Source organism: Ceratotherium simum, chromosome 28 (genome assembly GCF_057802395.1).
Source record: "Ceratotherium simum simum isolate JZ-2026a chromosome 28, ASM5780239v1, whole genome shotgun sequence".
NCBI lineage: Eukaryota > Metazoa > Chordata > Mammalia > Perissodactyla > Rhinocerotidae > Ceratotherium > Ceratotherium simum.
In genome coordinates this window covers 39,438,426-39,463,153 of record NC_141927.1, presented here as the reverse complement: position 1 = coordinate 39,463,153, position 24,728 = coordinate 39,438,426, and the positions used below count along the sequence as shown (strand labels likewise).

General features: G+C 43.2%; 1 protein-coding gene across 1 annotated transcript; it reads left to right on the top strand.

The window, feature by feature from the left end:
- Positions 1-5,824: 5,824 nt before the first annotated feature.
- Positions 5,825-21,917, top strand: CHRNA6 (cholinergic receptor nicotinic alpha 6 subunit). The gene is made up of 6 exons (XM_004441213.3): positions 5,825-6,132; positions 8,186-8,325; positions 17,458-17,502; positions 18,283-18,392; positions 18,494-19,472; positions 20,874-21,917. Exons 1-6 carry the CDS (start codon positions 6,054-6,056, stop codon positions 21,003-21,005), a joined length of 1,485 nt encoding a protein of 494 aa, XP_004441270.1. The 5' UTR covers positions 5,825-6,053; the 3' UTR covers positions 21,006-21,917.
- The last annotated feature ends 2,811 nt before the right edge of the window (positions 21,918-24,728 follow it).

Genomic DNA, 24,728 nt, shown 5'->3' with positions numbered 1-24,728 from the left:
TGGTACTTAAGTAGCTGCTGTTATATACTTTTTCTGATTAAATCTTCACCACAGTCCTGTGAGGCGCTGCAGTGGGCTGAGCTGTGGCTCCCAAAAAGATATGTCCACACCCTAACTCCTGGTACCTGTGAACGTGACCTTCTTTGAAAACTGTTCTTTGCAGGTATAGTTCAGTTAACTGTCTTGAGATGAGCTCACCCTGAATTACCTAGTAGGACCTAAATTGAATGACCAGGTCCATTATAAGAGACAAAAGAGGCGAAGGCACAGGCAGAGAGGAGGCCGTGCAGTGACAGAGGCGGAGGTCGGAGAGACGCTGCCATAGGCCTGGAGCCCCCAGGAGCTGGAAGAGGCAAGGGAAGAGCCTCTCGAGGAGCTTTCAAAGGGAGTGTGGTCCGGCTGACTCATTGATTTTGGACTTCTGGCCTCCAGAACTGTGAAAGAAGAACTTTCTGTTGTATTAAGCCACCAAGTTTGTGGTAATTTGTTATAGCAGCCCTAGGAAACTCATGCTGATTGGTACTGTTATTCCCATTTACAATAGTAGAGCTGGGTCTACTGTGGGGGAATAAATTTTATTACAGTAATGGCTATGTTCTTGAGTATAATAACCTTGAATTGATTTTTCATTTTAGGGGATTTATGATTTAAGCACATTTCCTTCTACCTTGATGGGCCCGGAGATAATTGCTGTCCATTTAGTGAAGTGAAAGGCTGGAGGGAAGTTACAGAATTCCCAAAGGTCTGTTAGGAATCATTCTGGCTGGAAGAGCATGGCCCACCATGCCCTCACTGGTGCTTAGCCTAGTGATGTTCGTGGCAGAGCCAGCAACAGCACCCAGAGGTGTGGATGTGGCTGTCATCCCACTCTCCCAGAGCTGGGGCTTGCCTGATGTCAGCCTGTGCCGTAAGCGGGGCAATCTCCCGGGCTTTCACTTCTGTCTGGCGTTATATCCACCCTTTTAGCTCCCTTTACACACTAGCCTTGGCCTCCTCGACTCACACGGGGGATCCATGGTGAATGATAACGAAGTAATGCTAACCATGGCCCATTTCAATAGCAACTCTCTAAAAATATATTGAACTTATAAAGTGTTCGTGGATCTAAAAGCACTCAAGTATAGCTTTAAGGTTAAAGCATTCACTTTAGATCCAGCTGTGATGGAATTTTGTCAGCTGTGATGGGCCTTCAGGTGAGTTACTGAAACTGCCTGAGTGTCAGTGTCCTCACTGACAAAACTGAGTCTCTCTTTGTAGGGTGGCTGTGAGGATTAAAAGAGACTGTAAAGGGCTTAGCATGGTGATTGGCACCTAGGAAGTGCTGAGAGAGAGCCATCATTATTATTCCATGTCTGAACACTGCAACACAGTTTTCACTTTCTTTTACTACTTTACCCCACCCCAGCTTCTAAGTCTTTCCCTTTTTCTTAAAATTTAGGTGGACAAAAGGTGGGTGTTGTAGGGTTAATTTGAGCCTGTCTTACGAGCTATTTATTAAATGTTTCTTTGTGATCTAAAATTATCATTTAATTTGAATGCTTACCATACTGCTCTTTTGTTTTTTCTGTGTGGGAAATGTCAAGTGGGGTGGATGTGAAGGACCACCGACTAGGGATGTTGAACATGTGAGAGTTAACGACCATGGCTTTTTAAAAAAACAAAACCAAGCGTATGGGATCATTAAATTATTGACGATGTTTTTGCTGCAGTGGATTTATAAATAATGCATGTTTAAAGGGTTATTTCCTTTACATTTCTTTAGGGACAACTAAAGAGTCTTCTCATTTTGAGTTTAAAGAGAACTGACAGTTGGAGAAAGGTCAGCAAATGTTCATTCGTGCAGTTTCTATGTCAAAAACCCCTCAAACTTCAAATAAGAAAATAACCAATTTTATATGACCATATCAAATAAGTATCCCCTATTTTTGGAGTAGAATGAGGCAATGGCTTTAATTTAGCAACTAAAGGGGGAAAAGCTTGAAATAATAATAAATGTTTTATATTAAACAGTATCACTTTTTTTTTCTCAGAAAACCCCAATTGAAGTTAGCTTCTATGGACAAAACAAAAAAGGAACCAAACAATTAGTCTCTGAAGCCCATCAGTTTCCTGACACATTAGCTCTTTAGAATATGTTGTTTTAAAAAGGGATGATGTGGAGTAACTGAGGACAGATACTGGGAAAAACTATGAAACCAGCTACAGTTACTCTCCATGGTCTGAGACACCCAAGAATTGTATGTCAGATTTCATTTGCTATACATACAGGTGTGGGGGAGAGGCCCAGGATCCATAGTTTTCATCACATTTATGGCCTTGAAGAAAGCTCAGATCCACTGCTTCTTCCTTTTCCTTTTGGAACTGGCTAAGAGGCTTGAGGGGGTGAAGGAGGGGAGGGAGAGACCAGAGCTCTTCCGATGTTAATTAACCTCACACTCCCTTCTGCCTCTCCATCTCAATACACCGCTAGCAGCACTCTGAACTTTCATCTGGTTCAACAATGTGGCTAAACAAAAACTAATTACTACACGAAACAGTATCCAACAACGTCAGGAAAAGATATAATGTTTTTACTTCTTTTATTTTTTTATTAAATTTTTTTTGAAAGTGAGCTTATTTTTTTCTGTGTATTTGGTTTTAACATCTATCTCTGTAACTTTCAAAAAGGGTTTGAAGGAGAATGTAAACTCATAATTCAATTACAAAACTCAAGCATTTTTCTGATGATGAAGGGATAGTTAAAATGTTTACTTTGAATGGGAGAACATTTTTTTGTTTGTTTGTTTGTTTGTGAGGAGGACTAGCCCTGAGCTAACATCCAATGCCAATCCTCCACTTTTTTTTGCTGAGGAAGACTGCCCCTGGGCTAACATCTGTGCCCATCTTCCTGTACTTTATATGGGATGCCGCCACAGCATGGCTTGACAAGTGGTGCGTCTGTGCGGGCCTGGGATCTGAACCTGCAAAACCCCGGCTGCCACAGCAGAGTGTGCACACTTAACAGCTGCGCCACCGGGCTGGCCCCCATATTTTCTTTACAAGCATTTAAAATATATCCTTTCTACCACTTAAGACCCAAGAGTTACTTAATTGTGTTACCTATTTGTAGTGGTAAGGGAGAGAGGAAAAATTACATGAAAAATTGGGTAGGGAGAGATTAAATGATTTATGTTCCTGAATTTAACCACATTTTCCTCATGAGGATGGGGCTGAGGGAGCTTAAGTAACTTGCCCAATGTCCCCCAAGTGAGTATCAGGGCCAGAATCCAAATCCAGGTCTGTCTGACTGCAAAGTCCATATTCTTTCCTCTGCAATCTTGGTCTCTGGCGACGCGCCTCTGTGACCTCCACTAACGATGTCTCCCCATCCTCCCACTCTGCACCGTGGCACCCGGGGACGGAGTTAGCGTGGAAGAAAGCAGGCTGACTCTGGGTGTGCTCCAGAGGATCTGTCCCCTAGAGTAGTTCTTTAAACTGACCGATGGAGGCTATAGAGAAGGACTGTTGGATACGGGATAAAACAAAGACAGGAAACAACAGTTTTCCTGAAAGACTGCAGTGTGCAACTATTAGAAAGTGTGAAGAACAAATCAATTAAAGCCCGAGCACTGGAAATGGTTGAGGGTGTTGGTGGTTTGGACAACAGCCAACTTGATTTGGGTTTTACTCTAAAAGCTAGTGATACATTGCCCCATTTTAGGTGTGAGGTGGCATTTTATCCATCATGCTAAAGTGTTGTCCAGACCTTTTCTCTTTATCACCTGAGGTTCTCTCCAAACTCCACAGGACACTTCAGCAAAGGACAAAGCCCACCTGCTAAGGGGAGAACATGAGTAACATCTTAAGATGACGTATCTGAAGCACCCAGCCTAGTGCCTGATCTAAGTGTGGTGCTAAATAAATGTTAGTTCCTCTTGTTCCCTCAACAGATGTGAGGCTAACAGACTTTTGAGGGAAGTTGCTAGTCTGAACTCTGTACATTTGCAAAGTGGACTATATTTGTGATGATGTCATAGAATGTTTGGATGGAAAGGCCCTGAGGGGTCATCCTTGGGTCTAACTCCTCTTTTTGTTTTCTTCTTCCAGCTTTATTGAGGTATAATTGACAAAAAAGTGTATATATTTAAGGTGTACAATGTGATGATGTGATATATGTATACATTGTGAAATGATTACCACAATCAAGCTAATTAATACATCCATCACCTCACTTAGTCACCATCTGTGTGTGTGTGTGTGGTGACAATACTTATGTTAGTATTCTAAGATCTATTCTCTTAGCAAATTTCAAGTATAAAATAACTATAGTCACCACGCTGTAAATTAGATCACCAGAACTTATTCATCTTATAACTGAAAGTTTGTACCCTTTGAACAACATCTTCCCACTTCTCCCATCCCTTAAGCCCTGGCAACCACCATTCTACTCCCTCCTTTCTATGAGTTCAGCTTTTTTAGATACCACACATAAGTGAGATCATACAGTATTTGTCTTTCTGTGTCTGGCTTATTTCACTTAGCATAATATTCTCCAGGTTCATCCATGTTGTCGAAAATGGCAGAGTTTCCTCCTTTCTCATGGTTGAATAACATTCCATTGTGTATGTATGTGTATTCCAATGTGTCTGTATGGACTTTATCCATTTATCCATCGACGGACAGTGAGGTTGTTTCCATGTCTCGGCTATTGTAACTGATGCTGCAAGGAGTATGGAGTGCAGATATCTCTCTGGGATACTGATTTTATTTCCTTTAGATATATTCCCAGAGGTGGGATTACTGGATCATATGGTAGTTCTATTTTCAATTTTTTGAGGAAGCTCCATACTGTCTTCCATAATGACTGTACCAATTTACATTCCAAACAACAGTGCACAAGGGTTCCTGTTTCTCCATGCCCTCACCAACACTTGTTATTTCATCTTTTTGATAATAGACATCTCAATAGATGTGAAGTGATATTTCATTGCTGTCTGATTCACATTTCCCTGATGATTTGTAACATTGAGCCCCTCTTCATATACCCGCTGGCCATTTGTATGTCTTCTTTAGAAAAATGTCTATTCAGGTCCTTTATCCATTTTTAAATTGGACTTATTAATTTTTTGCTATTGAGTTTTATGAGTTCCTTATATAGTTTGGGTATTAACCTCTTATCAGATAGATGACTTGCAAATGTTTTCTCCCATTTGTAGGTTGCCTTTTCATTTTTTTATGGGTCTAACTCCTCTTTAACTAACACCAAAATCTGACCAGAAGGCCTAATTCATCAGAATCGTATTGACACTAAATCTGTAGAGGAAGGAAGGAAATTGTAGGAAACGCAGTTGATGGCAGGGCTGTTTAAATGAACCTGGGCCTGTGCGGGTGTGCCCTGTGTCCAGTGCTCGCTTCTCTAGTTCTCGGACATTGATCTCTAGTCCCGGACAGTGATCACTGAACTCAGAAAGATGAGACACCAGAAGCCCTGGAGTCAGGGAAACCAAACGAATTCTGCTCTCTCTGAGCCACAGTGACTCAGACAGGAACAGGGACTCATGTTTCAGAAAGTGTTCTGATAACAAAGTTAAGCCTTGATGGCTAGAGAACTCACTGAGTCAGAATACATTATTTGGGACCTAGTGTACACTTTACCTGTTGTTGGGGCTCAGTAAATGTGCGCTTATTCCCCTCAGGGTTGTGGTTGAGACTGCGCTACAGAAAGATCTACTAAGTCACGGCCGTGTTTTCCATCCACCTCGGTCCTGTCTGCTCAGCACTCCCTCACTACTTTTCTGCACCGTTCTTGCATGAAAAGAGATCTAGGGTGACAGGAAATGTAATGACTCATCCGACATTGGATTGAGCCCTTTTTATTTACCTTTTTATGTTGCCTCAGTCTCTGATCCCGGGACACCGTGACACGTGCATGAATGTTTGTATCGCACAGAAGACACAACGTGGATTGCAGTGGGACTCTGATCATTTAAAGGTCTGATTCGCTTGGCTGTCTGATAGCTCTTTGTTTTCCTCAGCCCTTCGACTAGAAAAAGAAATCAAGGTGTGTTTTAATCATGCCGACCAGCAAGGGTCAGGGAGTCCTTCGCTTTGGTTTGTGTCTCTGGTTGTGTATATTCATACCTTTCTTTAAAGGTAGGTTTTATTTCTGCTTTATCTCATATTCCCTTTTTAGCTACAAGCATTTACTCTCCTTTTTTAGTTGGTCTTGACTGTGCAGAGATGAAATATTCTATGGGTGAATATATAGAGTGTCTGCACAGGAATTACTGCTGTTACAGCTGCTAATTAAGCTATTTATTTTTTACTGATTAGGTTTAACACGTAAGATGAGATTTTGGGAGGTGGGGTGGAGAGGACAATGAAACATTGTAAACCATATTTTATGTTATTTTTCCAATTATTTCCAATAATGATAATGATGCAGTTTTTTATCCATCTCTGCTGTGGATGTATTCTACATATTACTTGTATTTGAATTTAATATTTTTTCAAAACTGTGATTTATTTGTGAGCTGATACTCTTACTCACTCTATGAAGTCTTCCATTTTGTACTCATCTTTGTTTTGGGAAACATGTCATATTACTATCCTGAAATGTGTCCTAAGAGTAAGATCATTCATTTTAAAAGTTAAGACTTAGAAACATACAATGGCTCCTCTGCTGAGCAAAACCACACTTCCCTGTGCTGATGGCTGTGTGGGGGACTTGCTCTTACAAGGGACTTGCAGGAGGACTCATGGAGAGTTTATCTAAAATGTCTCAAAGGGAAAAAAATGTCTCAAATGAGGGAAAATGGGTAATGGATAGAATTTTTTTATTGTCTGTTTTATGTAGAAATATTTCTGTCATTCTTAATTGTGATGGCAAGAATGGTGTTTTACATTTAAAATTGTTATTTCCTGCTGAAATCTCAGGGTTTCCAAATGCATTCATCAAACAATTCTTTTTATTTAGTAATATAACAGCCATCCTTTCATTCATTTTTGCCTAATGAGTTTTTCAATCCCTTTAATTTTTTTTCAGGGTATAAATCCCTTTGGGAAATTTGTAGAATAATATTTCAGGTGTGAAATTTGAATTCTATAAGGGAAAATATAGAGGGGTATTAATGAAATGAATTATGTCAAATGAAGGCAAGTAACATCCTTTTAATGCATTCTTCCAAAAATACAGAGATATGTGTTAAACTATTGTCTAAAATTTAATGACAGAAAATGCTATTGTATAAGAACCAATTTTGAATTCTTTAAAAAATATTTTAAGAAAATTAGCCTTAAAAACCCTGCACTCTCAGAAATCTCCAAAATGACTGAATTTCAAAGTTGATTTTAAAAAGGAGTATGGTGGCCGGCCCTGTGGCTTAGTGGTTAAGTGCCCACGCTCTGCTACTGGCGGCCTGGGTTGGGATCCCAGGCACGCACCAACGCACCGCTTATCTGGCCATGCTGAGGCAGCGTCCCACATACAGCAACTAGAAGGATGTGCAACTATGACATACAACTATCTACTGGGGCTTTAGGGAGAAAAGGGGAAAAAAAAAAAGGAGGAGGATTGGCAATAGATGTTAGCTCAGGGCTGGTCTTCCTCAGCAAAAAGAGGAGGATTGGCACGGATGTTAGCTCAGGGCTGATCTTCCTCACAAAAAAAAAAAAAAAAGGAGTATGGCTTGTTAAGACCTCAGTGGAACTACTAGTTCTTGTAGTTTGCTTGGTGAAGCTTCCCCAGCTGAACACCTTGCTGGTGGTTGACACAGAGGTCAGCTGGATCGTATTTTGACAAGAAAGGGCAGGACTTTATTTAATTACTGGATCAGTAAGACTGTGAGTGACGTTCAGTGAAATAAGCAAACATCCGAGCCTTGAGTCTCTCCCTGTACATTTGTGATCCCTTAGACTTTTAAAAGTGCTCTTATGAACAGTATTTTATTTGATATCACACTAGTACTGAGATGTAGGTGTCACTCTTTTATCTCCCTTGCAAAGATGACTAGCAAGGCTCTGAGAGAGGAGGTGAAATGGGCACTGGTAGAGGCGTGTGCGCGTGGCCATCGTGCAGGGGCCAGGGTGCCCAATGGGCTTGGACACCCCCCTGCCCAGGTCACCCAGTGATGGAAGCCACCAGAACCTGCCCATCCGCCAGCATCCTCTCTGCTTCTCTAAGTCGTCCCTCTGTTTGCCCACGCAGGCTGTGCAGGTTGTGCCTCTGAGGAAAGACTCTTCCACAAACTGTTTTCTCATTATAACCAGTTCATCAGGCCTGTGGAAAATGTTTCTGATCCCATCACGGTGTATTTTGAAGTGGCCATCACACAGCTGGCCAACGTGGTAAGTGCCGAGAGTTCACCACGTGTACCCCGAGGAGACCCGACTCTGAGGGGCCAGAGCAATTCCCAAGCATTGTCCCAGCTGTTGCAATAAATAAATAGGGGGATTTTAAAAATATAAACAAACAAAAATCTACATGAATGCTAGACCTTCAAAGCCGTCCATTGGGAGGGTGACACTTTCCTCACCAACGCTATAATTATTCACATTAAGGCAGTGTTTTTCTGAAAGTACTTTCAAAACCAGTTTATGGAGCAGAAGTGAAGGGGAAGTTGCAGGGAGAATACAAAGAGCTAACTCCTTTACGCTCCTGCTATGCACCAGGCTGCTCAGCAGCTACCATCTGCATTTTACAGCTGAGGAGACGAAAGCTCACGTAAGCAGCTTTCCCAAGGTCACACAATCAGAAAACAGTGGAACTAGGTTTAAATCAGGCCCGTTCAATTCCAAAGCTCGTGCTCTTCTTACTCTGTAGAAAAAGAATTGCTTCAAGTCTTCTATGTTGTGTAAGAAAGAAAAAATTCACTTGCTTTCATATAGAGTTCCATCCAGCCCTGAAAAGACAGATGAGAATTTGGAGGTCTTATTTTAATTTATTGCTACCATGTTCAAGGGCAAGTATAGAGTTCTTTCTTTTGAATAATCTTCATGCCTAGTTGCTGGGAGAGGAGGTAGTGGGACACGGTACTCAAATGTAGAGCAGAGTTCTGGGCTCCAAGGCAGGGAAGGGGGCAGGGCGGGCCTGAGGCTAAGGACAGGGACCAAATTCCAGGGATAGGCAGGCTCAGGAAGTGAGGGAAATCGAGAACGTCTTCAGAGAGGGGTGTTAGAGTGAGTTCCTGAAACAACAGTGCCCAGACAGAGGGAGCTCCTTTCATATTACCAGTCCCAGCCACGAACGGAGAAGAAGCCCTCCCTCCTAGACTTTGCCCCGGGAAAACAGTGGGGGCTCTCCAGGTGTACTAGGGGAAAGACCTGAATTACACATGTGAAGTCATGGCCCACCATGTTTCTGCAGTCCATGCTTCCCAGGGGACTAGGCTGACCCTGGCCTGGTCCTCTAGCTTCTGGCCCAGGCTGGAAGTGTGTATATACTGATAAACCCTGGTTAAAAAAACAAAAAAAGCCAGATGTTTTCTCACCTAGATAGGCCCACTTATTCCTTTAATAAATATTTATTTAGTACCTGTTCTTGTTCCTGCACAAAGGGCAGGATCTGCTTGCCGCAAGACAAAAGCCAATTGTCAAGAGGCAAGGTGGGGCCGGCCCCATGGCTTAGCAGTTAAGTGCGTGCACTCCGCTACTGGCTGCCTGGGTTTGGATCCCAGGCGCGCACCGATGCACCACTTTTCCGGCCATGCTGAGGCCGTGTCCCACATACAGCAACTAGAAGGATGTGCAACTATGACATACAACTATCTACTGGGGCTTTGGGGGAAAAAAAGGAGGAGGACTGGCAATAGATGTTAGCTCAGAGCCAGTCTTCCTCAGCAAAAAAAAAAAAGAGGAGGATCAGCATGGGTGATCTTCCTCACCAAAAAAAAAAAAAAAATAGGCAAGATGGTGGAAAAGAAAGGACAGTTTATTACAGCTTGCTAGCAAGGGGGAAGATGGCTGACTAACATCTCAAAGAACCATCTTGAGGGGGCACAAAAATCTTACAGCAGTTATATAGGCCAGTAGGTTGCAGGGGAGGGGGTTAGGAACGTTGACCCTCAGGTGTTACAGACTGGGAGTCGCCACACCAGATCTTTCCGTTTTTCTTGATGATGGCTATCAGCATAGACTCTCTGTTCGGGGGCCATCACATTCCTAAGGAACTCAAAAGAACAAAGTTATCAACTTATCACAGCTGGGAGGTACATGCACAAGCAGGGGTTGTAAAATCTACAGAGCAGTTGGATCTCCTGGAGGGTGCATATCCAGCTGGGTTAGTTGGTCAGAGGTCATATCCAGCTGGGTCAGTCTGTCAGAGGTCATTCAAAGTTATAATAGGGTTTCTGTTCTACAATATGGCTTCCCTTATTCAACCTTGTCTTGAGCCGGTATCATTCTGATCACTTCTCCCTAGCCCTCTCAAATAGCTTAGTACTGGTTACTGGTCTCCTACTGGGCTGGAGGCCATACTTGCTATGGATTTGGTTGCTCTGAATGGAAAACTGAGCTGTTTCACCTAGAGTACATAAGGGTCAGGTCACTGTACAGCATCACTTCAAATCCCTGGTTGATATGCCCTTTCAGGACATTGTTCTGAAGCTGGTGGGTGGGGGACTGCTGAATATAGATTTTGACATTTGTATTTGGCTGCTATCAGTGATTAAAAAAAACAGCACAGCTTAAATAAAACAAGTTTCTCTCTTTCTTATGTAACAGAAATCTAAAGGTTAACATTCCAGGAGGTTAACACCACGAGGCTTCACGGTATTAGCAGCTGCAGCACTGTGTTCACTTGCCCAGGTTATGCACTGCACCACTCCAGGGGATGTCAATCATGTGGACCTTGATGCTAAAAGCATAAACTGTATGTGGTGACAGTGACCAAGCTTCCTTCTATCTTTCTATTTCATCATCCTTAGCATGTGGTTTCTTCCCTTGGTGTTGCCTCATGGTGTGAGATAACCGCTGATTTTCACTCATCACATTCACATTCTGGGCAAGAAGCAGGAGGAAGGGAGTGATAGGGTTTGGGGCAGGCCGCCCCGAGACGTCCATTCTGCTATGCAGATTATTGTGAGCTGAAGACAATAAGGCTCAGAAGACTCTGAAAGAAACTTTGACCCCTCTCCCCCAACTAATTGCCTAAAAGGATTTAAGATAGAAGGCCTGTCCCCAGGACAGGCCATCACCGTAGATAACTCTGGGTATGGATAGACTGGGAGGGTCCTTGCTAAGCCCATTCTTACCAAAGTTCTGTTTACCAAACATTTACATTTGTAAGGGAAATCTCCATTTGTAAAGGCATCTACCTCTCTGCACTGGGAAGAAGGGGGGATGACCTCATCTCTAGAAACTTATCAATGTGGAAGGCGAGGCCTTAAATCTGCATAGTAACCTTACTCTTGTTTACTGTGCTTTTCTGGCAATCTCCCATAGCTGACTCTCCCCACCCCCAACACCCTCCTTTGTCTTTAGATGAAGATAATATTTAAGACGAGAACCTCCTCCATTTTGTCAAGTTACCTAATTTTTCTGGGTCTCTCCCGTGTATACATGTTATAAAGCTTTGTTTGATTTTCTCCTGCTATTCGATCTCATGTCAATTTAATTTGTAGCCCAGCCAGAAATGACCCAGAGTGGGTAGAGGATAGTCTTCCTTCCCTTCAGCAGAAAGGGGCACATACCACGTATCTGTGACTTCCTTAAGGAGTTTTCTTAGAAGTCCTACGGACAGCTTCTTCTTCCTATGTCATTGCCCACCTCTAACTGCAAAGGAGACTTGGGAAATGTAGGGTTTTTTTTGTTTTTTTTTTTTGTGAGGAAGATCGGCCCTGAGCTAACGTCTGCCAATCCTCCTCTTTTTGCTGAGGAAGACTGGCCCTGGGCTAACATCCGTGCCCATCTTCCTCCACTTTATATGGGACACCGCCACAGCATGGCTTGCCAAGCGGTGCGTCGGTGGACACCCGGATCCAAACTGGCGAACCCCAGGCCACCGCAGCGGAGCACGCGCACTTAACCGCTTGTGCCACCGGGCCAGCCCCAAGGGAAATGTAGTTTTTTAAATTGAAATTTTATTTATTGAAATAGTTGCAGATTCATAGGCAGTTGTAATAAATAACAGAGAGATTCCTTGTACGTTTTGCCCAGTTTCCCCAATGACAACCACTAATCTGTCTTCTATTTGTAAAATTTCATCATTTCAAGAAAGTTATATATAAATGGAATCATACAGTATGTAACCTCATAGGATTGGCTTTTTCACTTAGTGTAAGTTCCTAGAGAGTCATCTAAGTTGATTGTATCAATAGTTCGTTTCTTCTTTTTGTGAGTAGTATTTCACAGTTTTTATGTGCCGCAGTTTGTTTAACCATTCACTGGTTGAAAACATTTGGGCTGATTCCAGTTTTGGTTTATTACAAATAGGGCTCCTATGAACCATTGTGAACAGGTTTTTGTGTAAACACATTTCGTTATTTCTTGAGGATAAATGCCGAGGTGTGCCATTGCTGGGTCATATGATAGTTGCATGTTTAGCTTTTTAAGAAACTGCCAAATGCTTTCCAGAGTGGCTGTACCCTTCTACATTCCCATAAGCAATATATGAGGGATCCAATATACCCACATCTTCGCCAGTGCTTGGCGTTGTCACTATTTTGTATTTTAGCCACTCTAATAAGTATGTAATGATATCTCATTGTGGTTTTAATTTGTATTCCCCTAGTGACTAATGATACAGAACATCTTTTCACGGGCTGATTTGCCATCAGCAGATCCTCTTCAGTGATGTGTTTGTTCATGTTCTTTTGCCCATTTTCTAATTGGATTGTTTGACTTTTCTTTTTTTTTTTTTACTGTTGAGTGTTGAGAATTCTCTCTATATTCTAGATTTTAATGCTTTGCCAGATATATGGTTGGCAAATATTTTATCCTAGCTTGGAGCTTATCTCTTCATCCTCTTCTCGTGGGCTTTCACATGAAGTTTTTAATTTTGGTGAGATCCAATTTATCAATTTTTCTTTTATGTGTTGTGCTTTTGGTGTCAAGGCTAAGAATTCTTTGTCTTATCCCGGATCCTGGAGATTTTCTATTTTTAAAAGTTTTATTATGTTTTACATTTAAGACTAAGATCCATTTTGAGTTAATTTTTGTATAAGATGTGACACTTGGGTTCTGTTTTGTTTTTGTTTTTTTTGTATATGGGTGTCCAATTGCTCCAGTACCATTTATTGAAAAAGCTATCCTTCTCTATTTAATTGGTTTTGCTCCTTTGTGAAACATTAGTTGAGCATATTTGTGTGTCCTCTATTCTATTTCATTGATCTATGTGACTATCCTCCACCAATACCACACAGTCTTGATTACTGTAGCTGGACAATAAGTCTTAGTACTGGCTAGAGGGATTCCTGCCACTTAATCCTTCTTTGTCAAGATTGTCTTACCCATTCTGGGGCCTGTGCCTTAGAATAAGCTGCATATGTCCACAAAAAGCCTTGCTGGGATTTGGATAGGAATTGCATTAAATCTATAGATTTTACTGTGATGAGTCTCCCTACTCATCTTTAGTGTGTTGAGTCTGCCAATCCGTGAATGTGGGATGTTTCTCCATTTCTTTAGCTATTCTTTCATCAGCATTTTGTAATTTTCAGCATACAGATCCTGTACATGTGTTGTTACGTGTATACATAAGTAGTTTGTTTTATTTGGGGTGGTTGAAAATGGTGTTATATTTTTAATTTTGGTTTGTCCATGCTCATTGTTAGTATATTTAAATATAATTGATTTTTCTATATTGATCTTGTATCCTGAGATCTTGCTGAATTCACTTATCAGTTTTGGTATTTTTATAGATTCCATGGAATTTTCCATACAGGCAACCACGTCACATGCAAATAGAGGTAGTTTTATTTCTTCCTTTCCAATCCGTGCCTTTTTTTTTTTTCCTTTTTCTTGCCTCATTGCAGTGGCTAGAACTTCCAGCACTATGTCGAATAAGAGTGATGAGAGTGGACATCCATGCCTCGTTCCCGATCTTAAGGAAAAAGCATTCGGTCTTTCACCATTTAATATAATGTTAGCAGTAGGTGTTTTGTAGATGCTCTTATCAAGTTGAGGAAGTTCCCCTTTATTCCCAGTTTTCAGAGAGTTTTTATTCATGAGTTGTTGTTGAATTATGTCAAATGCTTTTTCTGCATCAATTGATATGATCCCATGATTTTTCTTCTTTAGCTTGTTGATATGGTAAATTACATTGATTTTTGTTTTTTTTTTAATTAATTAATTTATTTATTTTCCCTCCAAAGCCCCAGTGGTAGTTGTATGTCATAGCTGCACATCCTTCTAGTTGCTGTATGTGGGACGCGGCCTCAGCATGGCCGGAGAAGCGGTGCGTTGGTGCGCGCCCGGGATCTGAACCCCGGGCCGCCAGCAGCAGAGCGTGCACACTTAACTGCTAAGCCACGGGGCTGGCCCCATTGATTGACTTTTGAATGTTGAACCAGCCTTGCATCTCACTTGGTCATGGTGTATAAATTTTTATGCATTCTTGGATTTAATTTGCTAAAGTTTTGTTGATGATTTTTGCATCTAAGCTCATGAGAGATATTGATCTGTAATTTTCTTTTTTTTTTGTACTGTGTTTTTCTGGGTTTTGTGTCAGGATAATACTAGCTTCATAGAAAGCCTTAGGAATTGTTCATTTCTCTTCTATTTTCTGGAAGAGATTGTGTAAAATTGATACTAATTATTCTTTACATATTTGGTAGAATTCTCCAGGGAAACCTACTGGGCTTGGAGATTTCTTTTCCAGGAGATTTTTAATTATAAATTCAATTTTTTTTGATGGATGTATGCTATTCAGATTGTCTGTTTCGTCGTCTTTGAATCTGGATAGTTTGTGGTCTTTGAGGAATTTGTCCATTCCTTTTAAGTTGTCAAATGTATGATAAAGTTCAAGTTGTTCGTAGTACTACAAGGTAATGGTCCCAGGAACGTGGAGTGGGATTGTGGGTCTCTGGTCTCCTCCAGCTGGGCTGTCTGATGGCAGTGCCCATGGCCATTGGTGTGGTCTGGAATTGGATGGAGAACAGGACTTGCCAGACCAGGTCCTGATCCATGAATTTGGCTGACACCTCTGAGGGTGTACACACCACAGGGAGCTTCACCAGCGTGTGGAAGTGTGAGTTGGGAGATAGGATATTATCAGGACAATACTGCAACTGATTTTAATTTTCTGAACACAGTGTACTAGTTCACAGTGTACACTAGCTCTCTGAACACAGTGTGCTAGTATACAGAGAGGAAGCGGTCTTTGAAAGATGCTTACAACAGTTATCTCCGAGACCATTCTGGACTTCAGAGCTGGTCCATTTCTGACTGACAGCCAATGGATTTATTGACATGGCCCCTGCTGGCATCTGCAGGTCACAAGGTGATCCTCTCACGAGCAGAAGGCAATGACTTTAGTTCTAGGTAATGGTAAAGTCATGGACTGCTTGGCCAACGGACAAGTATAGTCCATTTCTTTGCATTCCTTGACCAATAGGAAACTGTGAATGTAACTCCTTTTGTTGACCTTGTAAAACCCTGGGGTTTACCATGACTTGACACAAACTCATTTTAAGGAGGAAGCTTGGCAAGGTCTCCAGTTAGAGTTTTCCAAGGCGAGTGGAGAACTGCAGCACAGCTCAGTGGAGCAGAGCTGGCTGGTGTCCGGACCCTGGCCACAGCCCCCTCAGCCATAGTTGAGCTCATTTAATCTGGAGGGGGCTCATGTGTCTTGGGAAGCAAGATTGGTAAGTTTTGGGAACCCACTGCTGCTACTGGGTAACCATCAAGAGCCCCCAGGCTGTTGTGCTGTAAAGCTGTGGAGGGTTCTGGATGTGTCTTCAGTAGCTTTCCCACTGAGAGTTGGCAGCTGCTTAGGGACACATTTGGGCTATCGGCCTGGAATACTTTTCTTCCAGATAGCCCCATGACTCTCTTCAGGTCATTTAGGTACCTACTTAAACTACCACCTCAGAGAAGCCCTCTTTGTTCATCCTGTCTAAAATAGATGTGTTTGTGTGCGTGTGTGCACGTATGTGTGCATGCAAGTGTGTGTGGGTGTCTGTACACACACAGCCCGCTCCATCCCTCTTTGTTTTTCTTCATAGGACTTACACTATCTTATATTATATTATATATCTATTATTGATTTTCTGTCTCCCCAGCTAGCAGCTAAGACACATGAAGGTAGGGATTTCCATCCTGTTTACTGCTGTAGTCCCAGCATTTATAGAGCACGTGGTAGGTACTCAATAAATATTTGTGTAATGAACGATTGAAGCAATCAGCAACGGCTTGGGGAGGAGTGGGGAATGTGTTGTGGGGAGTGGGGGCTTCCAACTGGAAAACTCCGTGGTGGGCTGAGGCTGACATCTCCAGGGGAAATTGGGTTCAGGACTCAGATCCTAGAGAGTAGTGAGGTGCGGTTGAGGAAAGGGATGTTCATGGAATGAGGAAGGAGGTGCAAAAACAAGGAACCAGAGTTGGATATTTATCACCATCTGCAGGATTTCCCCTCCCTCCTTCCCACTCTCTCTTCTCTCCCTTCTTTCTTTTCATGGAATCAGAAACCTTTATGGGCTATGGTGATCAGAAAGGCTTCACAGGGCCAGCCCTGTGGCTTAGCGGTTAAGTGCACGCTCTCCGCTGCTGGTGGCCCGGGTTCGGATCCCAGGCGCGCACTGAGGCACCACTTCTCTGGCCATGCTGAGGCTGCGTCCCACATACAGCAACTAGAAGGCTGTGCAATTATAACATACAACTCTCTACTGGGGCTTTGGGGAAAGAAAGGAGGAGGATTGGCAATAGATGTTAGCGAGGAGTGGGTCTTCCTCAGCAAAAAGAGGAGAATTAGCATGGATGTTAGCTCAGGGCTGATCTTCCTCACCAAAAAAAAAAAAAAAAAAAGAAAGGCTTCACAGAAGAGGTGAGAGTTAAATTGCATTTGGAAGACAGCCTTTTTTTTGTTTGTTTGTTAGGAAGATCAGCCCTAACATCCAATGCCAATCCTTCTCTTTTTTGCTGAGGAAGATTGGCCCTGGGCTAACATCCGTGCCCATCTTCCTCTACTTTATATGGGACACTGCCACAGCATGGCTCGACAAGCAGTGTGTCAGTGCGCGCCCGGGATCCGAACCTGCAAACCCCAGCTGCCAAGGTAGAGCGCGCGCGCTTAACCACTGCGCTACCGGGCCAGCCCCTGAAAGACAGTCTTAAAGCCACATTTCCTTTCAAAGTCAACAGAGTTGGGACCAGATGTGGAAATATCGTATTTCTGGTTGCTTTTTATAAATTACATTTTCAGTCTTCTTTGTTTTCCTCCATTAGCATGAATAACTCAGATTTAGCTCTTTTTAGTTATTCTTGCTCTAAGATCCACCTCTAGTAGTGAGTACATTTGAGGCTAAAAATATCATTTCTCCTTCCCAGGATGAAGTAAACCAGATCATGGAAACCAATTTGTGGCTACGTCACGTACGTGTCTACACCATGTGTCCTTCTCTTGGACCTGTGGTACCCATGTGTCAGTTCCAACAATGTCTAATGTCTGGCATTCCTTTTTTCCATCTCCAACTTATGGTAGAGCATGAAAGATTATCTATCTCCAAAGCCTAAAGTTCAGCTCTGGTAACAGCTTGCTTGATGTAAGCTTCACAGGTGCAGAAATCTAGTGGCCAAGTTCTCTGGGACATAGAGACTCTGTCCGTTCTGGTTTCTGTTCTCAAGTCTCCTATTTTTATCTGTCACTTGAGCTCCAGAGTCAGATGCCCTTTCTTTGATCCTGCAGCACCAGGCCTAGAGAACTCAGTAGCTGAGCACGAGAGCATGTGGGGTAGATTCCACCAACTGGTTTTATCAGTTATACCATCTTGTTCTTCCTTCCTGCCTTAATCATTTACACGGATTTTGAAACAGACTCATCATAGTACACTTGAATTATCTTTTTAATATTAGAAATGGGTTGCTACTCCAGTTTGAATATAGTCCATGGAAATTGAGCCTATAACCTTGGCCAGCTAATTAATAATCAATAGATAATTATCCAATATCTATTACATAATTTATATTTTTCAAAATCAGGTCAGCTACCTAGCTTCCTGTTCCCCACGGATTTAATCTCTCGACTTTGATAGAAACCAATATACTCTTCAAATAAGAACTTATTTTTTTCAAAAACTACTGAACCAACATAGAACTAACATTGGAAGAAAGTTACTAAGAAATTTTTTTTAAACTGACTTCTATTTTTCTTAGATTTGGAATGATTATAAATTGCGCTGGGACCCAGTGGAATATGACGGCATTGAGACCCTCCGTGTTCCTGCGGATAAGATCTGGAAGCCTGACATTGTCCTCTATAACAAGTACGGGTGTCCGACCGCGGTGGTCTCTTCCCAAAATGCCTGTGGCAAATGCGGGCCTCCAGCGAAGGGGTGTCACTAATGGTGTCTGATTTACTTTTCAGTGCTGTCGGCGACTTCCAAGTCCAAGGCAAGACGAAAGCTCTTCTCAAATACGATGGCATGGTAACCTGGACTCCACCAGCCATTTTTAAGAGTTCCTGTCCTATGGATATCACTTTTTTCCCTTTTGATCATCAAAATTGTTCCCTGAAATTTGGTTCCTGGACATATGACAAAGCTGAAATTGATCTTCTAATCATTGGATCCAAAGTGGATATGAATGATTTTTGGGAAAACAGTGAATGGGAAATTGTTGACGCTTCTGGCTATAAGCATGACATAAAATACAACTGTTGTGAAGAGATATACACAGATATAACCTATTCTTTTTACATTAGAAGATTGCCAATGTTTTACACCATTAATCTGATCATCCCCTGTCTCTTTATTTCATTTCTAACTGTATTGGTCTTTTACCTTCCTTCTGACTGTGGTGAAAAAGTGACACTTTGCATTTCAGTTCTGCTTTCTCTGACTGTGTTTTTGCTGGTAATCACAGAAACCATCCCATCCACATCTCTTGTGATCCCACTGGTGGGCGAGTACCTACTGTTCACCATGATCTTTGTCACCCTGTCCATCGTGGTGACCGTATTTGTGTTGAACATACACTATCGCACCCCAACAACACACACCATGCCCAAGTGGGCGAAGATGGTTTTCCTCCAGCTGTTACCCCAGATCCTGATGATGAAGAGGCCTCTGGATAAGACGAGAGAGACAAGTTCTGATAAAAACCCCAAAGGCGTTCCCAATAGGCCTCCCAAAGTCAAATTTCATAATCGTAGAGAGCCCAAACTTCTGAAAGAATGCTGCCACTGTCATAAATCAAGTGAGCTTGCGGCCAGCAAGAGAAGATTAAGTCATCAGCCTTTACGTTGGATGACCGAAAATTCAGAGCACTTGCCTGAAGTTGAAGATGTGATTAACAGTGTTCAATTCATAGCAGAAAACATGAAGAACCAAAATGAAACAAAGGAGGTATGTCTCCCCCACATGTCTCTTCTAGCCTGTCCTCCCTGCGCAGGCCTAGAGGCACTTTATAGACATGGTCAGATCTTCAGTGTGAGTTCTGTTTACAGGAGGGTCAGGCAGCATTACTCTAAGATCCAGCTCTGTTGTTAGGAAGGTATTGGTGGACTGACCTGTGGGTGGCGTCGGGTAATGTGTAGCCCCAGAGCCCATCTCTGCCTCCAGAAATGTTAACTCAAGTGAAATCTGGTTAAAATAATCATTCAGAGCAACCTTGGTGAATGAAACCAGAAGCCCCTGAACAAGAAACAGTGGCAGGTGGAAAGGGGAGAACTGTCCCAGAGCGCAAGGAGAAATGACGGCAGAGCAGCCTGCAATCTGAGAGCAGGGGGGAGGAAGGAGAGAGGGAGCCTTCCGCAGCTCCAATCCCACTTATTCTACTTTACAGGGATTTAGGTGCTGATGGAATGAGCATTAGGGGTATTTTTAGCATCAACATATTCTGCTCCTGTTGCCCAGGGTCTAACTATAGCAGCATGGACCTCCCCCATCCTCCAGAGAGAGTTCAAGAAAATCACGCCAATTTTCCATACCGTAAGGATGACCAGCTGAGGGCATCTGAAAACTCATGCCAGGTGTCCGAGTTTGACCTCATAGTGCAGCTGCTGGCATTCATATCTCCTAGTGAAGGATATTGTGAGACCTGAAGTCCACCCTGTTGTACAGGGGAAGACACTGTGACTGCGTGTCACACAGGCGGGGATAGGGGGATACATGATGGGACAAGTGAGCCCAGAACTCACGTCCATGGTGACACCTTCATAAAATCTAGGGGAGAGTTGCTGTTGACTTCATCACCACCAGGTAGGGCTCTCAAGACACAACCAGGGAGACTTTGGCAGAAGGTTGGAGGTCAGAAACTAGAAGGACCTGAGAAATGCAACAAGCTCTCCACAGCCAGCGTGACTTTGACATCTAGAGGACTGCCTATTCCTGATAAGGGGGTCCTCCATCATACCTCATGTCCTACACCCGCTGTCTCAGACCCCTTTCCCAGACTTGCCAAGAGGTCAGAATATCCAGTGGTACCAATGACAAGAGTTGAGCTCTCTGAGCAACCATTTTTTGGGAGTCAGGAAAAGTCCTTTGTGACCCATGGAATCCTGCTTACTCTGTAGTCAGTTGCATGAGGCTCCAACGGGGCGCGTGCATCCACCCTCTTCAGACAAAACAAAAGTTCTTCTGTGTACTATATAGGAGACATGGGTTAATCAGAATAATACTAATATTTGCTTTAAAAATTTCCAGGGAAATCTTCTTTGAAAAGGAAGCAGCTTATTTATGAAACAGAGCATATTTCCTATGGTTTTGATTTTTAAAAATTGCTTTAACTTTTTGTTTGCCTTTCAGGTAGAAGACGACTGGAAATATGTGGCCATGGTGGTGGACAGAGTATTTCTTTGGATATTTGTAATTGTCTGTGTGTTTGGAACTGCAGGGCTATTTCTACAGCCACTACTGGGGCAGACAGGAAAATCTTAAGGATGTATTTTCCTTTTATCTTCAGAAACATAGATGCTCTATTTGTTCTAATGTTCCCTACCACAAGAGAAGGGACATAAAGCTTTCTGCCCAAGTCCCGCATCAACTGAAGCTGATGACTAGATGGAAAAAGAGGATTTTATTGCAAATTAGGGCCCGAATGCCCTCCTTTGTAGCAGAGAGGAGTATTTTAAGACGTGTTAACACTGTAGCCCAGAGCTGGCAGCGCTCACAGGCTTCTCCTGTCTGTACATGTTTGGTTTCCAGGGTTGTGAATGACCCATACGCGGCGAATCGTGTCATCAACATCAAGCCACACCAAAAAGAGGTTCTGTTGTACCTCCAGCTTATGCTGCTTATCAGCACACTGACACGCCAGCCGTGAAACTCTGGAACTTGGACCTTGCTGACGCTTGCAACGCTTGTAACGCTTGTGAACTATTGTATGCCTGCTTTCTTGTGCCTGTCTCTGTGATGTAGCTCACACACACCCACATCATTTGATACATTAATTGGCAAAAAGCAGGTAGTCAGAGTCTATCTCAGCAGGCTGTGTTTATGAGCATTCATCTGGCAAGAAACTTGAGTGGGAAGCCAGCACTGTGCTAGGCATTGCAAGGGTAACAGAAACAGTCCCCAAGCACTTGCAGCTTTTTAGGAAAAGTCATAAACACCAGGATCTCCAGGACCAGGTGTCATGTGGGGAACGTAACTAGAGCAATCAAAATAGGAGAACACGATGCGGAGTGGCGGGCAAACCTGAAGAACCTTTGTTGTGGGTCAAAAGAGTGTCTTTTCTGGTCAACACTTTCCATTGTTCACTGTAGCTGAGACTGAAAATAAAATTATTTCTTCTCTAAGACATTGTAGTCTCGTACCTTTTGGAGCAATTCCTTTTCTGAGAGGGAGAACCTTGGGAATCTATTTTATTCCACTCTAACTTATGATATTTTTATTTGTTGTATAAATATTATTATAATTTTAAAGATGTATTTTAAAGAAGGAAAAAATAAATCTACCCTAACAAAGGAACTAATTTCCTTTTTGCCTTTTCCCTTCTAGTCCTCATTTGTATGCACACATAATTTTGCACTTCAGTTTTACCTTTCAATTTTGTATTTTGCTGTTTTCTCAAAACAGCATGTCAGCAACATTTCTCCATGATGTTACATAGTCTTGAAGTATAATTTTTATGATTGCATAATCTCCATTGTGTTGATACCCTGTGCCTTCTATTACCACGTGTTAATTCTTCCTTGTTTATCTCATCCTGGAGCATAAAGCAATCTGTGGTACGCCAGGCAGAGGTCTTAAATTTGAATTACTCTGTTTTAAAGTATTTTTACTCCTTCTCATATTTGTGATTTTAGTACCTATATTTTATCTTTCTGTGTTTACAGAGGGTTGGTTGTTAGTTGATACTTTTTTTGACTATTAAGCCAAATAGATATTTAATTTCTTTCTTTCTTTTTTTTTTTGGTGAGGGAGATTGGCCGTGAGCGAACATCCGTTGCCAATCTTCCTCTTTTAGCCGAGGAAGATTGTCGCTGAGCTAACATCTGTGCCCATCTTCCTCTATTTTGTATGTGGGACACCGCCACAACAATGGCTTGATGAGTGGTGCATAGGTCCCCAGGCGGGATCCGAGACTGCAAACCCCGGGCCACAGAAGCAGAGCGTGTGAACTTAACCACTACACCACCAAGCCAGCCCCTTAATTTCATTTTTAAAAAAGTTTTAATTGTGGTAAAATACACATAACATAAAACTCACCATCTGGAGGCGGAGTCAAGATGGCGGCGTAGGCAGACTCTGAACTCACCTCCTCCCGTGGACACAGCCAATTTACAACTACTCGTGGAAAAATTACCCCTGAGACAGAACTGAAAACTGGATAAGAGGAACTCCTGCAACAACGGACAATCCTAACTGGGGTGGAAGAGGCAGAGACTCCCTTCTGGAGAGGAAAAACGCCGCCTTCACAAGCCGCCAGCGTCACGGCCACCGGGAGCAGCGCACAGGTACGCACCCTCCCTGGAGGCGCGGGGCCCTGAGCCGGGGAGCGCCCCCGCTGTGGGCATTTTGTGGACCCAGCACAATCGACACCAGCGGCATAATATCTGACTTTGCCTGCTACTAAAGCATTGGGTAGCACCCCCAGAAAACCCGGTTCACAAAGAAACTAAAACTGGCTCTTAAAGGGCCCGCGCACAAACTCACCCGTTCCAGAAAGCATCCTAAAATCACCAGAAAGAAAGGTACACAGTGCTTCGGTGACAAGAGACTCACCTAATAGGCCCTGAGTGCATCACGGTGAGGGGTGAGACCTCTCCAGGGACTGGGACATTGGCGGCGGCCATTGTTGTGGCCTGGTGTGAGCGTGCTGACACAGATGCCATTGGAGTTCTCCCTGAGACCTGCTAGCCCAGGGTCTGCTCCACCCGCTAGAGCACCGATTTAATCCAGCTCAGCCAGGGCAGGCAGCCCACCCTAGAGACTGGCCCCACCCAACAACAAGCCCTCAGGCAACGTGTGGGCCTGCATAGATTGGTGACTGGATTCTCTGCAGCCTGGCAACTGAGCTGACTTGAGCGGGGCAGGGTGTGCACAAGGAGCGGGTGGAGAGTGTGGGGTGGTGGCGGAGTGTGTGGGGCTCCCGCCGTGAGAGACTGGGTCCGCTTGGGGAGGTCGGGCACTCACACGGGCAGGACTGTGTTGACTGTGTGTGTGGACCTGTGGGCAACAGGGCTTGTCAGCTGCAGAAGACTTGTGCCTCTCAAAGACCCACATAGGAGATTTGCCCCACCTTCCAAAGCCTGAAACAATTGGGTGCTCCTGTGCCTGAGGCCAGCCCCACCCAGCTGCAATCCCCAGAGAGCTGACAAGAGACCTAATAGGCTAGAGGTTTACAGCAATTGTAAGGCCCTGAGCCTAACAACCTGCCACACTGGGGGCCTACTCACTTAAAAGAAATACTGCAACACAAATGTGGTATTAGAACTTGCAGCCAACTGTGCTGGGGCTCCCCACACCTGATAAAGAGACTGAAGGGCCCACAACAACTACAAGCAGCTGAGCATTACAACAGCTGGCCAGGAGCATAACTCAGCCTCCCTGGGCGCCTATAGGAGAGCTAATAGGCCACAATAGAAGGACACACGTAGCCCACATAGGGGCCACCCCTGGAACATTGAGAACTGAGGGAAGCACACTGGAAGCATCCTAAGGCATCACTTACATAAGGTCACCTATCCAAGAGCAGGAGACGTAGCTGAACTACCTAATACGTAGACACAAGCACAGGGAAAGAGGCAAAATGAGGAGGCAAAAGAATACATTCCAAGTAAGGGAACAGGACAAAACCCCAGAAAAGGAACTAAGTGAAACAGAAATGAGCAACCTACCCGACAGAGAGTTCAAACTAAGAGTGTTAAGGATGCTCACTGATCTGGGGAGAAGAATAGATGAACTCAGTGAGAATGTCAACAAAGAAATGGAAGATATAAAAAGAACCAATCAGAAATGAAGAATACAATACTGGAAATGAAAAATTCATTAGAGGGACTCAAAAGCAGAGTAGAGGATACAGAAGAACGGATCTGTGAGCTGGAAGAAAGACTAGAAGAAATTACCCAAGGTGAACAGGTAAAAGAGAAAAGAATTAAAAAGAGTGAGGACAGTCTAAGGGACCTCTGGGACAACATCAAGCACACTAACATCCGT